The sequence below is a fragment of the Gracilinanus agilis genome, chromosome 1, assembly GCF_016433145.1.
Source record: "Gracilinanus agilis isolate LMUSP501 chromosome 1, AgileGrace, whole genome shotgun sequence".
Classification (NCBI taxonomy): Eukaryota; Metazoa; Chordata; class Mammalia; order Didelphimorphia; family Didelphidae; genus Gracilinanus; species Gracilinanus agilis.
Window position 1 is genome coordinate 142,467,605 of NC_058130.1, and position 18,335 is coordinate 142,485,939.

An 18,335-nucleotide genomic window follows, 5' to 3' on the forward strand; every position below is an offset into this window, starting at 1 on the left:
TTTTATAATTATATCAATATTAATTATATTATAGTAATATTATTATATAATATATTTGACATATTTATATATTAATTATGCTTATTACATGATACATTCATACAGCTATGTGGTATAGGAGATAGAGGATTAGACTTGGAGTCAGGACAACCTGAGTTCAAATTCTGCCTCAGACATTTACTAGGTATGTGATCCTGAAGTTAAGTGTGACTTAAGTTATGTCAGCCTCAGTTTCTTTATCTATAAAATAGAGATAATAATAGCATCTAACTCCAAGGTTGTCGTGAGGATCAAATGAGGTAACCTATATAAAGCATTGGGTAAATCTTAAAGTACTTTATAAAAATTATTATCTCATGGCATCCTCCACATCTGGATTGAATGCCCTCCTAATTTAAAAACCTTCCTTTCCTTTAGGTCTCAGCCTAAATGCTATCTGTTCCATGTAGCCTTTGATTAAAATCCCAGTTAGAGGGGATCCTTCCCTCTTGGAATCCCTAAATAAACCCATCAGCAAACATTTATAAAGTCTTTCCCATGTGCCAGGCATTGTCCTAAGCCTTGGAGATACAATGACAAAGTGAAGTATTTCCTGCTCTTAAGGAACTTGAATTCGAATAGAAGAGATGACATGTACAGGTATGACTATATCGATGATGTATGTGAAATGAATACGAGGTAGTTTGGGGAAGGAGGGAATTTTAAGTTGGAGTCTACTCTTCCCACAGGTGCTGTGTGTATTTGTGGGAAAGTGTGCTTCAGGTTTATGGAGCAAATATTAGTAGGTCCATTTTGAAAAACTGCCATCTTAGTAAATGCCTTTGTTGTTTGTCGTTAAGTCATGATAGCTCTTTCTGACCTCATTTGGCCCTCTTTCTTTCTTCCTTCCTTCCTTCCTTCCTTCCTTCCTTCCTTCCTTCCTTCCTTCCTTCCTTTCATGTATCATTGATCAAGATCTATTTCCATATTATTAATATTTGCAATAGAGTGATCATTTAAAGTCCACATCCCCAATCATATCCCCATTGAACCATGTGATCAAGCAGTTGCTTTTCTTCTGTGTTTCTGTTCCCACAGTTCTCTCTCTGGATGTGAATAGTTTTCTTTCTTATAAGTCCCTCAGAATTGTCCTGGATCATTGCATTGCTGCTAGTAGAGAAGCCCATTATGTTTGATTGTGCCACAATGTATCCGTCTTTGTATAATGTTCTCCTGGTTCTGCTCCTTTCACTCTGCATCAATTCCTGGAGGTTTTTCCAGGTCACATGGAATTCCTCCAGTTCATTATTCCTTTGAGCACAATAGTATTCCATCACCATCAGATACCACAATTTGTTTAGCCATTCCCCAATCAAAGGGCATCCCCATATTTTCCAATTTTTTGCCACCACAAAGAGCGCAGCTATAAATATTTTTATACACAGATTTTCCCCTATTATCTCTTTGGGGTATAAACCCAGCAGTGGTTTGGCTGGATCAAAGGGCAGACACAGTCTTTTGGCATAGTTCCAAATTGCCATCCAGAATGGTTGGATCAATTCACAACTCCACCAGCAATGCATTAGAGTCCCATTTTTCATTTGGCATTTTCTTGACAAAGATGTTTAGCCATTTCCATCTTTGGCTTATTTGATAGATGAGGAACAAAGGCAAACAGGGTTAAGTGACTTACCCAGGATCACACAGTTAGTAAGTATATGAAGCAGCATTTGAACTCATGTCTTCCTGACTTCAAACCTGGCACTCTATCCACTGCACTACCTAGCTGTCCAGTAAATGCCTTTGCTTTGAGGTAATTGTGTTATCATAGCCAGTCACTAGTTGCCTATTATTGGGAAATACATGGTGTATTTGTGGGAGATACTCACAGGTCCTCTTTGAACTAACCTGGACATGGTAGTCAACTTTCTTGAGACTCAAACCAAGTTGGGGGAGTGCATCTGAAGGGATTCTACATATAATTTCACATTTAAATAGTTCCTTACTTCTGCAAAGAATGGAGGGAGGTGAGGCAGCTGGGTGGCTCAGTGGATAGAGAGCCAGTCCTGGAGATGGGATGTCCTGAGTTCAAATGTGGACTCAGACACTTCCCAGCTATGTGACCCAGGGCAAGTCACTTAACCTCAAATGCCTTCTCCTTACCACCCTTCTGCCTTGGAACCAATATTCAATAATGATTCTAAGATGGAAGGAGAGGATTTAAAAAAAAAGAATGGAGGAAGATGTATTTTAAGTATGTCTTCAGGAATATACTTAGTCATTATCACTACATAATGATCATTTCAATTTTTTTCTTTCCATTTACATGGCTGTAGCCATTGTGTATTTGTGTGTATTGTTTTTCGGGTTCAGCTTACTTCATAAAATAGAGATTTTTATCAGGCCTGCTTCAAGGAATAGATAAGAATCATGTATTGTTAACATATTATTGTTGACATATAAATATGTTGCTAAAATAGTTCTGATAGTGCTTGGAAAGAACCTTTTATTAAATAACATAAACCTCATCATACAAAGCATGTGGCTGAAAGTTTAAGTGAGAGTGAACATGGTATAATGGAAAGAGAAATGGGCCAGAAGTCTGAAGACCTAGATTTTTTTCATAGTTGAACTGGCTATATGACCTTGGGCAAGTCATTTAACTGTTTTAGACTTTAGTCTCTTCATCAGCAAAATGAGGGAACTGGGATAGATGATCTCTACAATCCCAGCTCTAAAGACTGAATGATGCTTGATCACATGGTTTGATGGGGATATGACTGGGGATGTGGACTCTAAATGATCACTCTATTGCAAATATCAATAATATGGAAATAGGTCTTGATACATGTAAAACCCAGTGGAATTACGCATTGGCTATGGGAAGCGGGAGGGAGGAGAGGAGGGAAAGAACATGAATCATGTAACCATGGAACAATATTCTAAATTAATTAATTAAATAAATAAACAAAATAAATAAGACTGAAGTTGAATCCTTGAAATAGAATCAGATTTTAAATATTGGAAAGGGAATCTTGTAAAGCTTTTTCTACTGAAAGTAATCATGGTTTAATAATCACAGTTTAATGTAAATTTGAATTTTCCTCCAGATGGAAATGAAATGGATAAATGTTTTACTCATTTCTCCAGGAGTCTCTTTCTTTCTTCCTTATAAACAATACAAAAAATAATTCCAAATCCAGCCTATGTCTGATTTATTCAAATTGTTAGAAAATTCACCTTGGGATCCAAATTAATGAGGTTTTAAAATATGTTTAGTTTCCCCCCTTCCCCACAGGATTAAGAGGCTAAGCATCTGAAGCTTATAATTATATTAATTAATGAGGAAATTGCTATAAGCTCTTCAGAGAAGGCTAAGTGAAGACATTCTTCTTTGTAGCATTCTGAGCTTGAGAGAGACCAAAGTTTCCCAGGGGATTAAGGGGTGGGGTGTAGTTTAGTGAGAAAGGGCACCACACCAGGAATCAGGAGACCTGAGTTCCTGCCTCTTCTCAACTAGATTTTTGTTGTTGTTTAGTTGTGCCCAACTCTTCCTGACCCCATTTGGGTTTCTTTTGGACAAAGATACTGGAATCGTTCTCTATTTACTTCTTCACCTCATTTCACTGATGAGAAACTGAGGTAAACAGGGTTAAGTGACTTGCCCACGGTTACACATTTGTGAATGAATATCTGAGGCTGTATTTGAACTCAGGAAGATGAGCCTTCCTTACTTTAGGCTTGGCACGTTATTCCACTGTACCACCTAATGGCATATGGTAAAAAGGACCCCAGACAAGGAGGGAGGAGACCCAAGTTTCTGGTTCTAGTCAACCAGTTTTTTTGACCTGGGGGCAATTCGCTTTTTTTTTTTTTAAACCCTTGTACTTCGGTGTATTGTCTCATAGGTGGAAGGCAATGGGGGTCAAAGTGACTTGCCCAGGGTCACACAGCTGGGAAGTGGCTGAGGCCGGGTTTGAACCTAGGACTTCCTGTCTCTAGGCCTGACTCTCACTCCACTGAGCTACCCAGCTGCCCCAATTCGCTTTTATTCTAATGAAGAAAACATTAATTAAGGCCCTAAAATGGGCTAACTCTCAAATCCTGACTCCTCTACCTCGTACATAACAAAATGTTGTTGGCCTTTCCTTTTCAAGAGGACCAGTAACGTCACAGGGTGATGGCCAATCCATAAAATGGTTTTAAGTGAGGCAGAATTGCACATATTCGTAGGCTTCCCAGAATCATTGAAATCCAGGGGCAAGACAAAAGCCCCCATGACTGGTGATGGCTTGAGAGGCAGACGATGACCTTGGTTTATTGGTTGTCTGACCAAGTGCTAAGCACTCCATAGCTGATTTCATGGCCATTGGAACAAATGTTCTCATCATCCCCTTCTGCTGGGGAAGTCTTCACATGCCTGGGGTGGACATCCCTCTAATTACCGAAGGCTTTGGAGTCAACAACCCATCTGCCAAGATGGTTTCCTGGGATGTGGCCACTGCCAATGCTACAACTTTTTGGATGGATGTGAACTGGGTGGCAGGTGGACCTCAAAGGTGGAAGAGCAGCCCGGAAAAGGGCTCAGCAAGTCCTCACACGAGAGGTGCTAGCTCTCTCTGAACACCCACACACCCCACTTGAGAAATATATAAAGTGTCAATGGGAGGTCATCTCAGAGGGAAGCTACAATAAAATTCTGTAGAATTTCCAGTATTGCTGATACAAATTCCCCACAGTTGACTTGGGGTCAGTCGTTGAATGTCTCTAGTTCTGAGTTCCTCACCTGAAAAATGAGGAGTTGGACTAAATAAACTCTACGGCCTCTTTAGTTTAAAGATTCGGATTCTAAAAAAGACACTGAGCTAAGCAATAAGAACACAAAGTGAGAAGCATTTGGTGGTGGTGTTCAGTTGGGTCTAATTCTTCATGACACCATTTAGAGTTTTCTTGATAAAGACACTGGATTCATCTGTCATTTCCTTCTCCAGCTCATTTGAAAAATGAAGAAACTGAGGCAAATAGGGTTAAGTGACTTGCCCAGGGTCACATAGCTAGTAAGTGTCTGAGGTCAGATTGGAACTCAGGAAGATGAGTCTTTCTGACTTCAAGCAGCACACTCTATCCACTGCACCACCTGGCAGCATTCTCCTTATGTCCATTCAAGCATTCATTCATTCTTTCATCCATGCATGAATTTTTTAAATGATTACTATATACCGGGTGCTGGGCAAGCTGCCCAGGACACCAAGATGAGGATAAATACTCCAAGGAGTTTATATTCTCTCCGTGAAAAATGATAGGTGCATATAGAAATCAAAACAAAGTAATGGGAAGAATGGGAGGAAATGCATAATGTAGGAGGTAGCACTTAGGGCTGAGTCTTGAGGGAAGGGAAGGATTCTAGAGAGGCAGCTGGGTGGTGAAATGGATAGAGCACTGGGCTCAGAGTCAGGAAGACTCAGTTTCCTGAGTTCAAATCTGGTCTCAGACATATACTAGCTATGTGACTCTTGGACAAGTCGCTTAACTCTGGTTGCCTCAGTTTCCCCATCTATAAAAATGAGCTGGAGAAGGAAATGCAAACCACTCCAGTATTTGCCAAGAAAACTCAAAATGGGGTCATGAGTTGGACATAACTGAGAACATCTGGACATACACAAGGATTCTAAGGGATGGAAGTGAATGGGGAGAATATTCTAGGACTGGTTTTCTACCTATGCAAAATCAGGGCTATGAGAACTAGGCTATCAGACTGGCAACCAACAAGTACCCTGGTTTGGTTGGAATATATTGTGGTAAAGGGAAGTAGCTCAAAGTGTAAAAGTGGAAGAAGCTCAGAAAGGAAGTCTGGAGCCAGACTGTGAAAGACTTTCAAAATGCCAAGTGGAGGAGTTTGTATTCTCTCCTAGAAGTGATAGGAAATAATTTCCCTTATCTGTAAAGTGAGGGGGTGGATTGTCATGCTTTTCTGGGAAAAAGGAGGAGGGGATTTAGAATCCGAAGGCTTGGGTCAGAATCCTTGTTCTGCTATTTACTGCCCAAGTGACGGTGAGCAAGTCACAACTTCCCCTCTCAAGGACTCAGTCATTAATAAAACTAAGGGAGAATAGTCATTTTCAGTTACTGATTTCTCTCTATTCCTGTCTAGAAATATAGTAACTCAGACTTAACCTAGGTGGGGAAATAGCCATTGTTAGAGCAATAATAGATCATAGTTCTAGAGCTACAAGAGCCCTTAGATGTTATCTAGACCTTCATTTTTTCAGGCAGAGCATACAGAGGGGAAGTGACTTACTTAAGGTCATAGTGTGATCGAGTGTGGCTTAGCTAGAATTCTAGCTCAGATTCTACAACTCCAAGTTTAGTTCTCTGAATCATACTAGTTGGAAATGAGGAGTAAAATATTGCTAAAAAAGAAAATGGGGGCACCTGGCAATTGGGTGATCAGCCATTTGAATGTAATTTTAAATATAAATTTATAACATTAAAAAACAAACAAATGACAATTCATGGTCCCCAGGTTAAGAACCCCCCATTTAAGATCTCTTTCAGTTTTTTGTCTCTTTGTAACCTCTTTTGGGGTTTTCTTGGCAAAGATCCTTTGCCATTTCCTTCTCTGGCTCATTTTATAGATGTGGAAACTGAGGCAAACAGGGATAAGTGACTTGCCTAGGGTCACACAGCTAGTAAGTATCTGAGGTTGGATTTGACCTCAGGAAGATGAGCCTTCCTGATCCAGGCCCAGCTATTCTATCCACTGAACTACCTGGCTGTCCAAGGCTAAGTCTGTGAAACTATGATCCCTAACACTCTTTCCAGATCTAAAAAACTATATAATTTCCCTTTTCTAAAGGTTTACATTTACTTTTGCCTTACAAGGGCTCCATAGTCAGCTTTCTTAGTGACTTGCCCCATTCTGTTCTATCCCCATTTGCCACCAATATAGCTCACTCATTTCTCAAAGAGGAATGAAAACCCCGTCAGCCAGTTTGCAATTAGCTTTTTAATTCCTTGTTCAAGCTATGAGCCACACTCACACACACTCACACACTCACACTCACACACATGCACACTTTCTTGTGGTTGCAGATGTGGGCGGCTCTTGCAGTCTGTTCTGCTCAGCACCATGTCATTGGCCCCAGGAATTATCTTTGAAACCAGATAGGGGAACTCTGCTGCTTTAATAAGAGTTTAATTATAAGGCAGCCCCTGGTTGGGAGGAACAGCCCTCATCTACTCCCAGGGCTGGGAGTCAAGGAGATGGGCCCAGGCAGTTCCCTTTGGATGGGTGAGTCTCTTTTCTGGAAGCCATTCCTAGAGCATCCGCGCTAAACCTTAGGAGAAATCACTTGGCACTAACAGATGATTTATGCCCTGAGCTCCGCCCCAGCCCCAGTACCACAGGGAGCTTGGTTGTTTCAGTGGCTAAGAAGAGGATTCTGGTTTAAAAAAATGGCCCAACCTAGCCTCAAACCCTCCTCAAACTCCCCAAAGAGCTACAACTTTTCCCCACTCCCCCACCCCTCCATGGACTTGAGGAAAGACATATAGATGTCCCCCATTTTGAAGATCTCACGGGGAGAGCGAGCAGATTCCTTGTGATCCTCATCGATAAGCATTTATTGAGCATCTACTATTTGCTAGGCCCTGTGCTGGGAATACAAAGAAGGGCAGAAAAGCAGTCCCAGCTCTCTAAAGTGCAGAGAGGACTCTCACTGTCCACAGCCAACACTGCTACAGATGGTCAGGATGGGAGGGGAGTAACATGTACCTGATGATGTATGTGCCAAGGATGCACGGGATCAAGAGGAGGTGATCTCAGAGGGAGGGTGCTAACAATAAATACCTGGACTGGGGTAACCTTTATCAGGCTATTTACCCCCCCCCCCCCGGAGAGGATAGGGGAAGGGAGGGAGGGAGAAAAATCTGAAACCTTCAATGTCAGAAAACAAGTGTAAAAAAATGTTTCTAAGGGGGCAGCTGGGTGGCTCAGTGTATTGAGAGCCAGGCCTAGAGATGGGAGGTCCTAGGTTCAAATCTGGCCTCAGACACTTCCTAGATATGTGACTCTGGGTAAGTCACTTGACCCCCATTGCCTACCCTTACCACTCTTCTGCCTTGGAGCCAATACACAATATTGATTCTAAGACGGAAGGTAAGGGTTTAAAAAAAATAGTTTCTACATGTATCTGAAAGGAAAAAAAAAACCCAAACCAAATCTAGTATATACATAGATATCTATCTTCTGACATTTCTTAGCTATGTGATCCTGGGCAAGTCAATTAACCCCTATTGACTAGCCCTTACTGCTTTTCTGCCTTGGAACAATACATAGTATGGATTGTAAGACAGAAGGTAAGAGTTTAAAAAAATTGTTCCTATATATAACTGAAAAAAACAACAACCCCAAAACCAAACCAAACCTAATATGTACATAGAAATCTATCAAAAGACATTTCTTATCTGTGTGACCCTGGGCAAGTCACTTAATCCCCACTGACTAGCCCATACTACTTTTCTGGCTTGGAACCAATACACAGTATTGATGGTAAGATGGAAGGTGAGAGTTTTGTTAATTATTATTTATAATATTTTATTATATTATAGATATATTATTACATACAATATATTAATATATAACATTATAATATTAATTATTGTTTATAATAATAATAACTAATTTAATAAATTAAAAATTGTTTCTACATGTAACTGAAAAAAAAAACCCCAAACCAAACCTAGTATGTACATAGAAATGTAGCCAAAGACATTTCTTATTTGTGTGACCCTGTGCAAGTCACTTAACTCCCATTGCCTAGCCCTCACCCCTCTTCTGTCTAAGAACAGATACCTAATATCAATTCAAAGATAGAAGGTAAGATTTTTAAAAAAAACAACAGTATATACACAGGAGAGAAGATCCTTGATTTATGACTGTAAAATTTCCAATATTGCTAAGAAAAATTTCCCCATGGTAGGCTCGGGGCACTAAGTCACCAAACACACTAGCTATTAGAAAGCAAGCTGGGAAAGAAATTCAAGAGTGGGTCAGATTGTATTAATAATCAGGTAGCAGCTTCTTCCATTATGACTCAGATCATCTTTCAGGGTTGTGGGGGCAGGAAGGCCTGCGAAGGCAGGATTTGACAGGCAGCCCCTAATGGGCATAAGATGAAGCTGAGGGAAATGAGCTTCTCTAGGTAAAGGAAAGTTCCATAGGAAATTAGCTTTCCATCGGTCAAATCCTTTGGGATTCCCAATTACCTTTGGGGAATTTAGAGTGGGCACAGCTGCTGTGGGGAGTGGAGATGAGGAAAGGGAAGAAGTTCCAGCCACCATTTTTTGAGCATCGTTTAATGGACAAAGGGTAATATTTCTGAACTCAAATATTTCCTTTTCCCTCTCCCTCTCCTCTCCTTTCCCTGTTTAACTCTTGTTTGGAATCCTCTTTTTCTGACTTTTTTTCCTTTTCTACAGCCCAGGACTGAAAGCCTCCAGTGTCTAGTTTCCCGGGAGTGCCTAGACTCTTAAGTGTCAAAGCTCACTGGCTTCTGTGAAGCCAAAGGGGGAGGATTACCCATTCCCTTTCCCTCCCTTCAGTGGCTGAAAAGGCTGCTCTGCCTCCCAAAGGTTAATGGGGCCATCCCAGGCATATTGCTTCCTTAACTAAAATATTTGAAAAAGTTTTCATAACACCTTGTATTTTTATGTCCTAGTCATTTCCAGATAGTCTCTTCATCTCTCTTTTCTCTCCATGAGCCTTCCTTCCTAACTAAGAAAAAATAACATTAAACAAGCTAGTTGATGCATAGAAACAAAGCTTGTATATCTATCTCATTCTACATCCATAGTCTCCGTCTTCTCCAGCAAAAGGAAGGAGGAACATTTCCTCATCTATTCCCCAGAGCCATGTTTGGGAAAACCAATTTATTCATCACAGAATGAAGTATTTTAAAATTTCAGGTTCTCCAACAAAATTTTGTAAAACATTCCCACAACAAAAGAAAATGCTATGAAATTATGATAACAAGCTTGACCTCAAAGAAGATATGAGAGGGCATTTCCCCTTGCTTCTTTTAAGGGGTGAGGAATACTGGGTAGGAGCTAAACAGTTTTCAATATGTTAATTTTGCTAAAGTGTCCTTTTCTTCTTTTTTAATTCTTTGGTTTCTTTATTTAAAACCCTTTCCTTCCATCTTAGAATTAATACTGTGTATCAGTTCCAAGGCAAAAGAGTGGCATGGGCTAAGCGTTGGGGGTCAAGTGACTTGCCCAGGGTCACACAGCTAGGAAGTATCTGAGGTCAAATTTGAACCTAGGACCTCCCATCCCTAGGCCTGGCTCTCAATCCCCTGTGCCACCAGCTGCCCCCTATTATGTGGTTTAATTCTTTACTATAAGGCATGGCTCTAGGGGACAGGGAAGGGATACATTAGCAAAGACAAGCCATGTAAAAATAGAAGCTATCAATAAAAAATGCATTTCTTAAAAAAAAAACAAACCTCACAAAATATTCTCCTGGAGGGCCTTGATCTTTGCTAACTCTCATTTACTAGCTACCTAGCCTGTCTACCTCCCTTACAGGTTGCTTGAGGATCCAATGATTGTAAAGTACTTTATAACCACAAAACATCTTTTATATACATAGAAGTTATGATGGTGATTGATCTTCATAACAAAAATAGGAGAGCTAAAAAAAGCAGTCCTCAAGGCTGCTGGATCCCCAAGCAGCAGTGACAACAGTCCTCCCTCACAGTCACAGAGAAGTCAGCCCCCCACGGGAGGGCCCCGGCACGTTCTCGGTACCAAAATAGCCCAGGGAGTAGCCTGGCCTGAGGGGCTCTCCGCTTCCTCTCTGAGCTGCTGTCTCTGGCAGCCTTGGGCTCCTCCTGGGCGTAGCTTGCAGGGTGGGGAACTCAGGCAGAGCCCACGTTTTAGCTTCTGGGCCAAAGACGGCCACCTGGAATTCTGGGCATGGAACTGAGAGCCTCTCCCCACTCCTCCTCCTTTCAGGCGCTTAGTAGGGGTCCTATCTTGAGTCAATGCAGAGCCCGACGCCCCTAAAAGGGGAGCCACTTAGCGTAGCTGTCTCTGGGGTGCAGCTAGCACCTGATCCCCAGCACGGCCCACGCAGCTCTAAGTCCTTTCTAGTCCCTGTGGCTTCTGGCGGCCCTGGACTCTAGGGACACGGGTAGGGAAAAGAGGATGGAGATGCCAACAAGGCATTTCCCGCCAAAGGAGGCTGAAACTCTGGCCTGATTTTAAAGGAGCAATTAGTGGTCCATAAGCCGGTTATCAAAGGTAGCTAGGTGGAGGAGGGGATAGAGGGCTGGGTCTGGAGTCAGAAGGACTCGTCTTCCTGAGTTCAAATCTGGCCTCAGACGCTTACTCTGGGCAAGTGTCTTAACCCTGTTGGCCTCGATTTCCTCATTTGTCAAATGAGCTGGAGAAGGAAATGGCCAACTACTCTAGCATCTTTGCCAAGGAAATCCTAAATGGGATTACAAAGATACAGACATGACTGGAAAATGACTGAACAACAGGACAATTATCAGGACTTATTAAGCCTGATATTGAGATTGAGTCAACACATCAGGACCAAGGAAAGTGTCCCATATAGGACTAAGGGAATCAAGTTTTGGTATATCCTGTCAGCCAACCAGTATCCAAGCACAGAGCAGCTCCAGTTCCTCAAAGCAGGACCAGATTGGGGGAAGAAGGAAGATTGGAATCAGCTTTGGTCAACATTCCCTCTTTTTCCTTTTTCATTTATTTTCTATAACCCTTACCTTCCGACTTGGAGTCAATACTGTGTATTGGCTCCAAGGCAGAAGAGTGGTAAGGGTAGGCAATGGGGGTCAAGTGACTTGCCCAGGGTCACACAGCTTGGAAGTGTCTGAGGTCAAATTTGAACCTAGGACCTCCCGTCTCTAGGCCTGGCTCTCAATCCACTGAGCTACCCAGCTGCCCTCTTTTCTTTTTAAGAAAATTAACAATATACCCTTTCACCCAGCAATACCCCTAACTGGATCTGTATCCCAAAGAGATCAGAGATAAGGGAAAAAGGACCTACCTGTACCTAAATATTTTTAGCAGCTCTTTTTGTAGTGGCAAAGAATTGGAAATTGAAGGGCTATCCCTCGGTTGGAGAATGGATGAACATGTTGTGGTATATGGTTGTAATGAAGTACTCCTGTGCCACAAGGAATGGTGAAGAGGATGAATTCAGAATAATCTGGAGAGACTTATATGAACTGATATAAAATGAAGTGATCAGAACCAAGAGAACAATGTATACGGTATCAGAAATATTTTACAGTGATCAATTGTGAACCATTATCAGCAAAGCGAGTCTCCGAGAGAACCACAAAGGAGTCATGATAAAAATGTTATCTACAGGCAAAGAAGGAACATTGGAGTCTGAGTGCAGATCAAAGCATGTCATCTTTCACTATATTTCCTTCATGAGATTTCTATTGTATGTGTGATATATGTCTTCTTTTGTAAGCAATATGTATTACCTAAAAGCATGGGTATAACCTATATCAGACTATTCAGCACCTCAGGAGGCACGAAGAGTCTGAATTTTAAAATGTCAAAGATCAATTGTCAGAAATTGTTTCTTCATGTAACTGAAAAAAATCTTAAATGGGGAAAAAATAAAATAAAAAATAAACTAGTATTTATTTTTATCTCCCTTCTATTCCTCTTCCCATTGGATAAAAGAAAAAGAAAATCAAAACTCATCACAAATATGTATAGAAAAAACAAATCCCCCTATTGGCCATAACTAAAAATAAGTATGTCTTAGTCTGCAACTCAAGTCCATTATCTCTCTGTCAGGTGGGAAGCATACTTCATCACTGGTACAATGGAATTGTGGTTGGCCATTGTATTGACTGAAGTTCTTAAGTCTTTTGAAGTTGTTTGTCTTTGTAATGTTTTTGTATTGTCGTATCCTATAAATCAATCTCTTAATTCTACTCAAGTCACTCAGCTTTACTTAATATAATTCTTCCCATGTTTCTCTGAATCCATCCCATTTATCATTTCTGATGGCACGCTAGTATTCCATTCTATCCTTAGACCATAGTTTGTTCAACTATTCCTAATTTGATGGGTACTCTCTTTATTTCCAGGGGTTTTTTTTGACACTAATAGAAAGAAAGAATGTAAGTATTTTTGTACAGTTAGTACCTTTTCTTCTTTCTTTGATCTCTTTAGAGATTAGGCCCAATAGTTATGTCACTGGGCCAAAGTGTATGCAGTTTAGTCACTTTGGGGCAGAATTCTGTGGGAATTGAGTAAACCACACTGATTCTATCTTTTGACTCAATTCTGGAGCTAGCTCATTTCCATTTTTATTCAGTTATTGGACTAGTCCAATTTCTGTCTTATGAGAAAACTTATTCAATTGTGAGAAAACCTTGTTGCTTTATTTGAATCTAGCCCTGCCTGGCTGGGAAGCTGGACCCTCTTTACCTGCTGCTTAGAGATCCCTAGATATGGATTTAAGTTATATTGACCTAATCTATTCAGTTCTGAAGATTGATCCAAGGAGTTTTCTCACGATTGTACATCTCAAGCAAATTGTGTCTTATCTGAAAACTGGCTCTGTACTGGTCAATCAATTTTTGTTTCTGAGTTCCTTAACTGAATACTGATACTTTTGGGGCATGGGGCACCTCTTGTTCTGATTTCAGGAAATTGCACCTCTTCATTCTTCCTCTCCCACTTGGAAAGTCCCTAATCTTTCTTCTAATTAGAAATCAAATTACCTAATTTTGTGATCTGGTTAATTATTTTCTTTTAATTAAGTCATCTTATTTGATTAGTTGTTTTTAATGCATAAAACTTTATTTCCCCTTGTATTCAGGGTCCAGTGCCAAAGCTGAGGGGACCTGGTCCTGATTTCTCATGCAATTGGCATGCATTGCTTAATAAATCTACTCAGAAGCACAAACCTTTGTTTTCTCAGTCATTTGATTTTTCACCCACCACAGGAATTGCTTTGGAAAGCAAAAGATGCGATAGAAATGTAACCTATTATTATTGGTGGTAATTCTTTTTTTAAAAAAAACTCTTACCTTTTATCTTAGAATCAATACTGTGTATTGGTTCCAAGGTAGAAGAGTGGTAAAGGCTGAGCAATGGGGGTTAAGTGACTTGGTAGGAAATGTCTGAGGCCAGATTTGAACCTAGGAACTTCCATCTCTAGGCCTGACTCTCAATCCACTGAACTACCCAGCTGCCTCCAGGAAAGGACTTTAAAAAGATCTCCTGGTCACTCACACTTCACACTTTCCATCAGAGGAATGAAAATCCTTGACCTCTTTTTTTCCCCCAATACTTTAGGGCTTACACAGCATCTTTTCTTTTAACAAATAAAATTGTATTGAAAGCATGAAACTCTGTTAGACTTTGGTTATTTCTTTTTCAAGTATGCATTAAATCTCACCTCATCGTCCCAATACTGTTCTGCTATTCTGTATTCCTCCCTGAACTTCCTCCTGCAATCTTCTTTTTGTGTTTTTCTTTTGCTAGGGAAGTGGTCATGCTTGCTGATGTTTCTCAAGCATGTGATTAAAGAAAGAAAACTTGGGAAGATGCTAAGCAAATCCCTTCCCCTATTTGGTTGATACCTTTTGTTATTATCTATTTTTAAGGGTTTTTTCCTGAGCTTAATAAAGTTTTTTGTTTTTATCTCACAGTCATTTCTGGATGTGCCCCCACCCTGAAACAAAGCAAAACTCAGAACAAAACAACAAAGGATTCCTCTCTTGGAGCAAAGGAAAATAGTTCTGCAAAACCCCCTGACCTGTGATCTCATCTGACAATGCAATAATATTCTAGGCCCATAACAACCCCCACTTCTCTGCTGAAAAGAAGGAGGTACTTCATTTCCCCTTTAAAGAAACTGATTAATCATTACAATTAGTCAGCATCCTAGTCTTAGGTCTAAAAAAACCAAACCCTTATCTTCCATCTTAGAATCGATAGTGTGTATTGGTTCTAAGGCAGAAGAGGGGTAAGGGCTAGACCAGTGGTTCCCAAACTTTTTTGGCCTACCGCCCCCTTTCCAGAAAAAATATTACTTAGTGCCCCCATCACATACTATCACCGCCCCCTTACAGTTATTCACTGCCCCCAAATGCACCTGTGGCCATCATCGCTCCCCTGGATCGTTGCAGCACCCACCAGGGGGTGGTGGCACCCACTTTGAGAATCACTGGGCTAGGCAATGGGGGTTAAGTGACTTGCCCAGGGTCACATAGCTAGGAAGTGTCTGAGGCCAGATTTGAACCCAGGACTTCCCATCTCAGAGTCTGGCTCTCAATTCACTGAGAGATTTAGCTGCCCTCAGTATAATGCATTTTTTGCAGAGAGTTTTCAGAAGCTGTTGATCTTCCCTCCTTTTCTCTCTTGGTCCCCACTCAGTTAGTACAATGATTTCTGTCTCTCCATATTCTACTAGCTGTTCATTGACTGGCCTGGCCCTCACCTCCATCCTTCCTCCCTTTTTTCCAGTGTCATTTCCCTCCCCATTTCCTCTTTAAGCTAACTCTCTTGCTTGCCCACCATCACAGTGACCCAGCCCTTATACTTCCTCAGAAATCAACCTCTTCCATCTGCTACATAACAAACTCACCCCCGTCCCCCCCAGTTCATATTCTCATCATCTCACCTGGACTTTCACAATAGTTTCTTCTTCTTTTTTTTTTAAACCCTAACTTCCATCTTAAAGTCAATACTAACTATTGGTTCTAAGACAGAAGAGCAGTAAGGGCCAGGCAATTGGGGGTTAAGTGACTTGCCCAGGGTCACACAGTTAGAGGGTCTGTCTGGGGTCGGATTTGAATGCAGGACCTCCTGTCTCTGAGCCTCTCAATCCCTGCACCCTCTCTAATCCATCCTCCTCACGAGCTGTTGTTCTGTGTCTCTCTCCTGCTCCAAATATTTCAGTGCTCACTCTTGCTTCCAGGATCAAATACAAACTCATGCATTTCTCATTTAATGCTCATCACAATCTATCTGCACATAACAGGTGCTTTTTGGGGATTGTTTAGTCATTTTCCAGCCATGTTTGACTCTTCGTGACCCCATTTGAGTTTCCTTGGCAAAGATACTGGAGCGGTTTGCCATTTCCTTCTCCGGTTCATTTTACAGATGAGGAAATGGACGCAAACAGGGTTAAATGACTTGTCCAGGGTGATTCAGCTGATAAATTATCTGAGGCTAGATTTGAACTCCTGAAGAGGCTTCTTCCTGACTGGTAGGCCTGGCACCATCCATTATGCCACTCAGCTGCCTACTAGGTGCTTGGTAAATATTTACTGATTGATTCCATGTTTCCAGTAATGTGGTTTCACAATATTCCCTCCAGTTACCAATGTTCTATCCAAATGTTCTTATTTCTTATGCTTTACATTTCATTTCCCACCTCTATACCTTTATATAAGCTGTGCCTCATGCCCAGAATAAACTCCTTATCTCCACCTCCTGGAATCTCTAGCTCCCTTCAGGGAGCTTTTGTATCCCCGATGTCTAGCATAGTGCTCGCCCATGGCAGGAACTTAATAAAAGCTTGTTTGATTGATTGATCAACGGGCATGCTGTCTTTCGACTAAGCCTATCGATTAATTGCATTGTCCCTGCAGCTAGGTGTCACAGTGGATAGAACTCTGGGCTTGGAATTGGGAAGTTCAAGGAATCCAAGTTTGAAACTGGCCTCTGAGACCTACTAGTTGTGTGACCCTGGGCAAGACACTTAATCCTGTTTTTCTCAGTTTCCTATTTGTCAAATGAACTGAAGGGGCCAGCTGGGTAGCTCAGTGGATTGAGAGTCAGGCCTAGAGACGGGAGGTCCTAGGTTCAAATCCGGCCTCTGACACTTCCCACCTGTGTGACCCTGGGCAAGTCACTTGACCCCCATTGCCCACCCTTACCACTCTTCCACCTAGGAGCTAATACACAGAAGTTAAGGGTTTAAAAAAATGAACTGGAGAAGAAAATGGCCAACTACTCTAGTATCTTTCTCAAGAAAATGCTAGGATGTAGCTGGGTAGCTCAGTGGATTGAGAGCCAAGCCTAGAGATGGAAGATCCTGGGTTCAAATAGGACTTCAGATACTTCCTACCTGTATGACCCTGGGCAGGTCACTTAACCTCCCATTGCCTAGCCTTTACTGCTCTTCTCCCTTGGAACCAACACATAGTATTGATTCTAAGATGGAAGGTAAGGGTTTAAAAAAAAAGAAAAGAAAAAAGAAAACCCTACAGGGGAATTGGATACTACTGAAACGAATCAACAACATCACTACAGCTGGGAGGAAAGTCCTGAACATTGAATGTCAGAGCAGGGAGGAATGTCAGGGATCATTTTCTCCAAATCCTTGTTCTACAAAGAAAGAAACTGAGAAAGAGGCAAACTGACTCCCTCCAGGTTACTCTGCTTGTAAGGACAGAAACCAAACTGTCTAGATTCCTGGATGGTGTCGCAGGACCTCATACCAGGGCTTCGTGAGTCCACCTCTTTGTGTGTTTGTTTCTCTGTTACCTCTGCACTCCCTTATCATGGAGCAGCATCAGACTTATATAACAGTCAAGCAGCTACAGCAGCATTCTAGGGCTATCACAGTAACATCTCCAACACACTGATGCCTCGATAGCAGCTGGCGGATCCTCACCCTCACTAACCCTCACCCCTTCAGGACTTCCTGAACTAGTCCCCTGTCCTCAGATAACCTTTCTGAGGGGCCCCTCCTGTGCCCCCCTAAACTGGAGGCATGTTGAGGGATTAACCAGGGTTCCTAGCACCCCAGAAGCCCTCTGAGTTTACATTGAAGCATGGGATAACTCAATCATCCTGACTGGAAACCTCTTTTTTATAAATTTTGTTTAAAACCCTTACCTCCTTCTGAGAATCTATACTGAATATTGGTTCCAAAGCAGAAGAGTGGTAAGGGCTAGGCAAATGGGGGAAAATGAATTGCCCAGGGTCGCACAGCTAGGAAGTATCTGAGGCCACATTTGAACGTGGGACCTCTCTTCTCTAGGTCTGGCTCTCAATCCACTGAGCCATGTAGCTGCCCACTCAGCTTGAGTTTTGGCTTTGATGACAATGAATGTTTTGCATGAGACAAGAGGAAGCTAAACCTCTCTTTCTTCTTCCAACAAATAAGAGTTTTAGATGACCCTAACATCATTTTCTTTTCTTCTTCCCTTCCCTTCCTTCCCTTCCCTTCCCTTCCCTTCCCTTCCCTTCCCTCCCTTTCCCTTTCCTTTCCTTCCCTTCCCTTCCCTTCCCTTCCCTTCCCTTCCCTTCCCTTCCCTTCCCTTCCCTTTCTTTTAATT

The 18,335-nt window shown here is 41.6% G+C and overlaps 1 protein-coding gene across 1 annotated transcript in view; it reads left to right on the plus strand.

Annotated features, from left to right (window-relative positions):
• The first annotated feature begins 4,341 nt into the window (after positions 1–4,341).
• LOC123248811 (interleukin-9 receptor-like) overlaps positions 4,342–18,335 on the plus strand; it is a 41,247-nt gene continuing 27,253 nt past the window's right edge. Inside the window, exons 1-3 of the mRNA XM_044677690.1 lie at positions 4,342–4,525; positions 7,148–7,270; positions 9,262–9,349. Coding sequence (XP_044533625.1) covers positions 4,342–4,525; positions 7,148–7,270; positions 9,262–9,349 — 395 coding nt within the window. The remainder of the gene's footprint in view (positions 4,526–7,147; positions 7,271–9,261; positions 9,350–18,335) is intronic.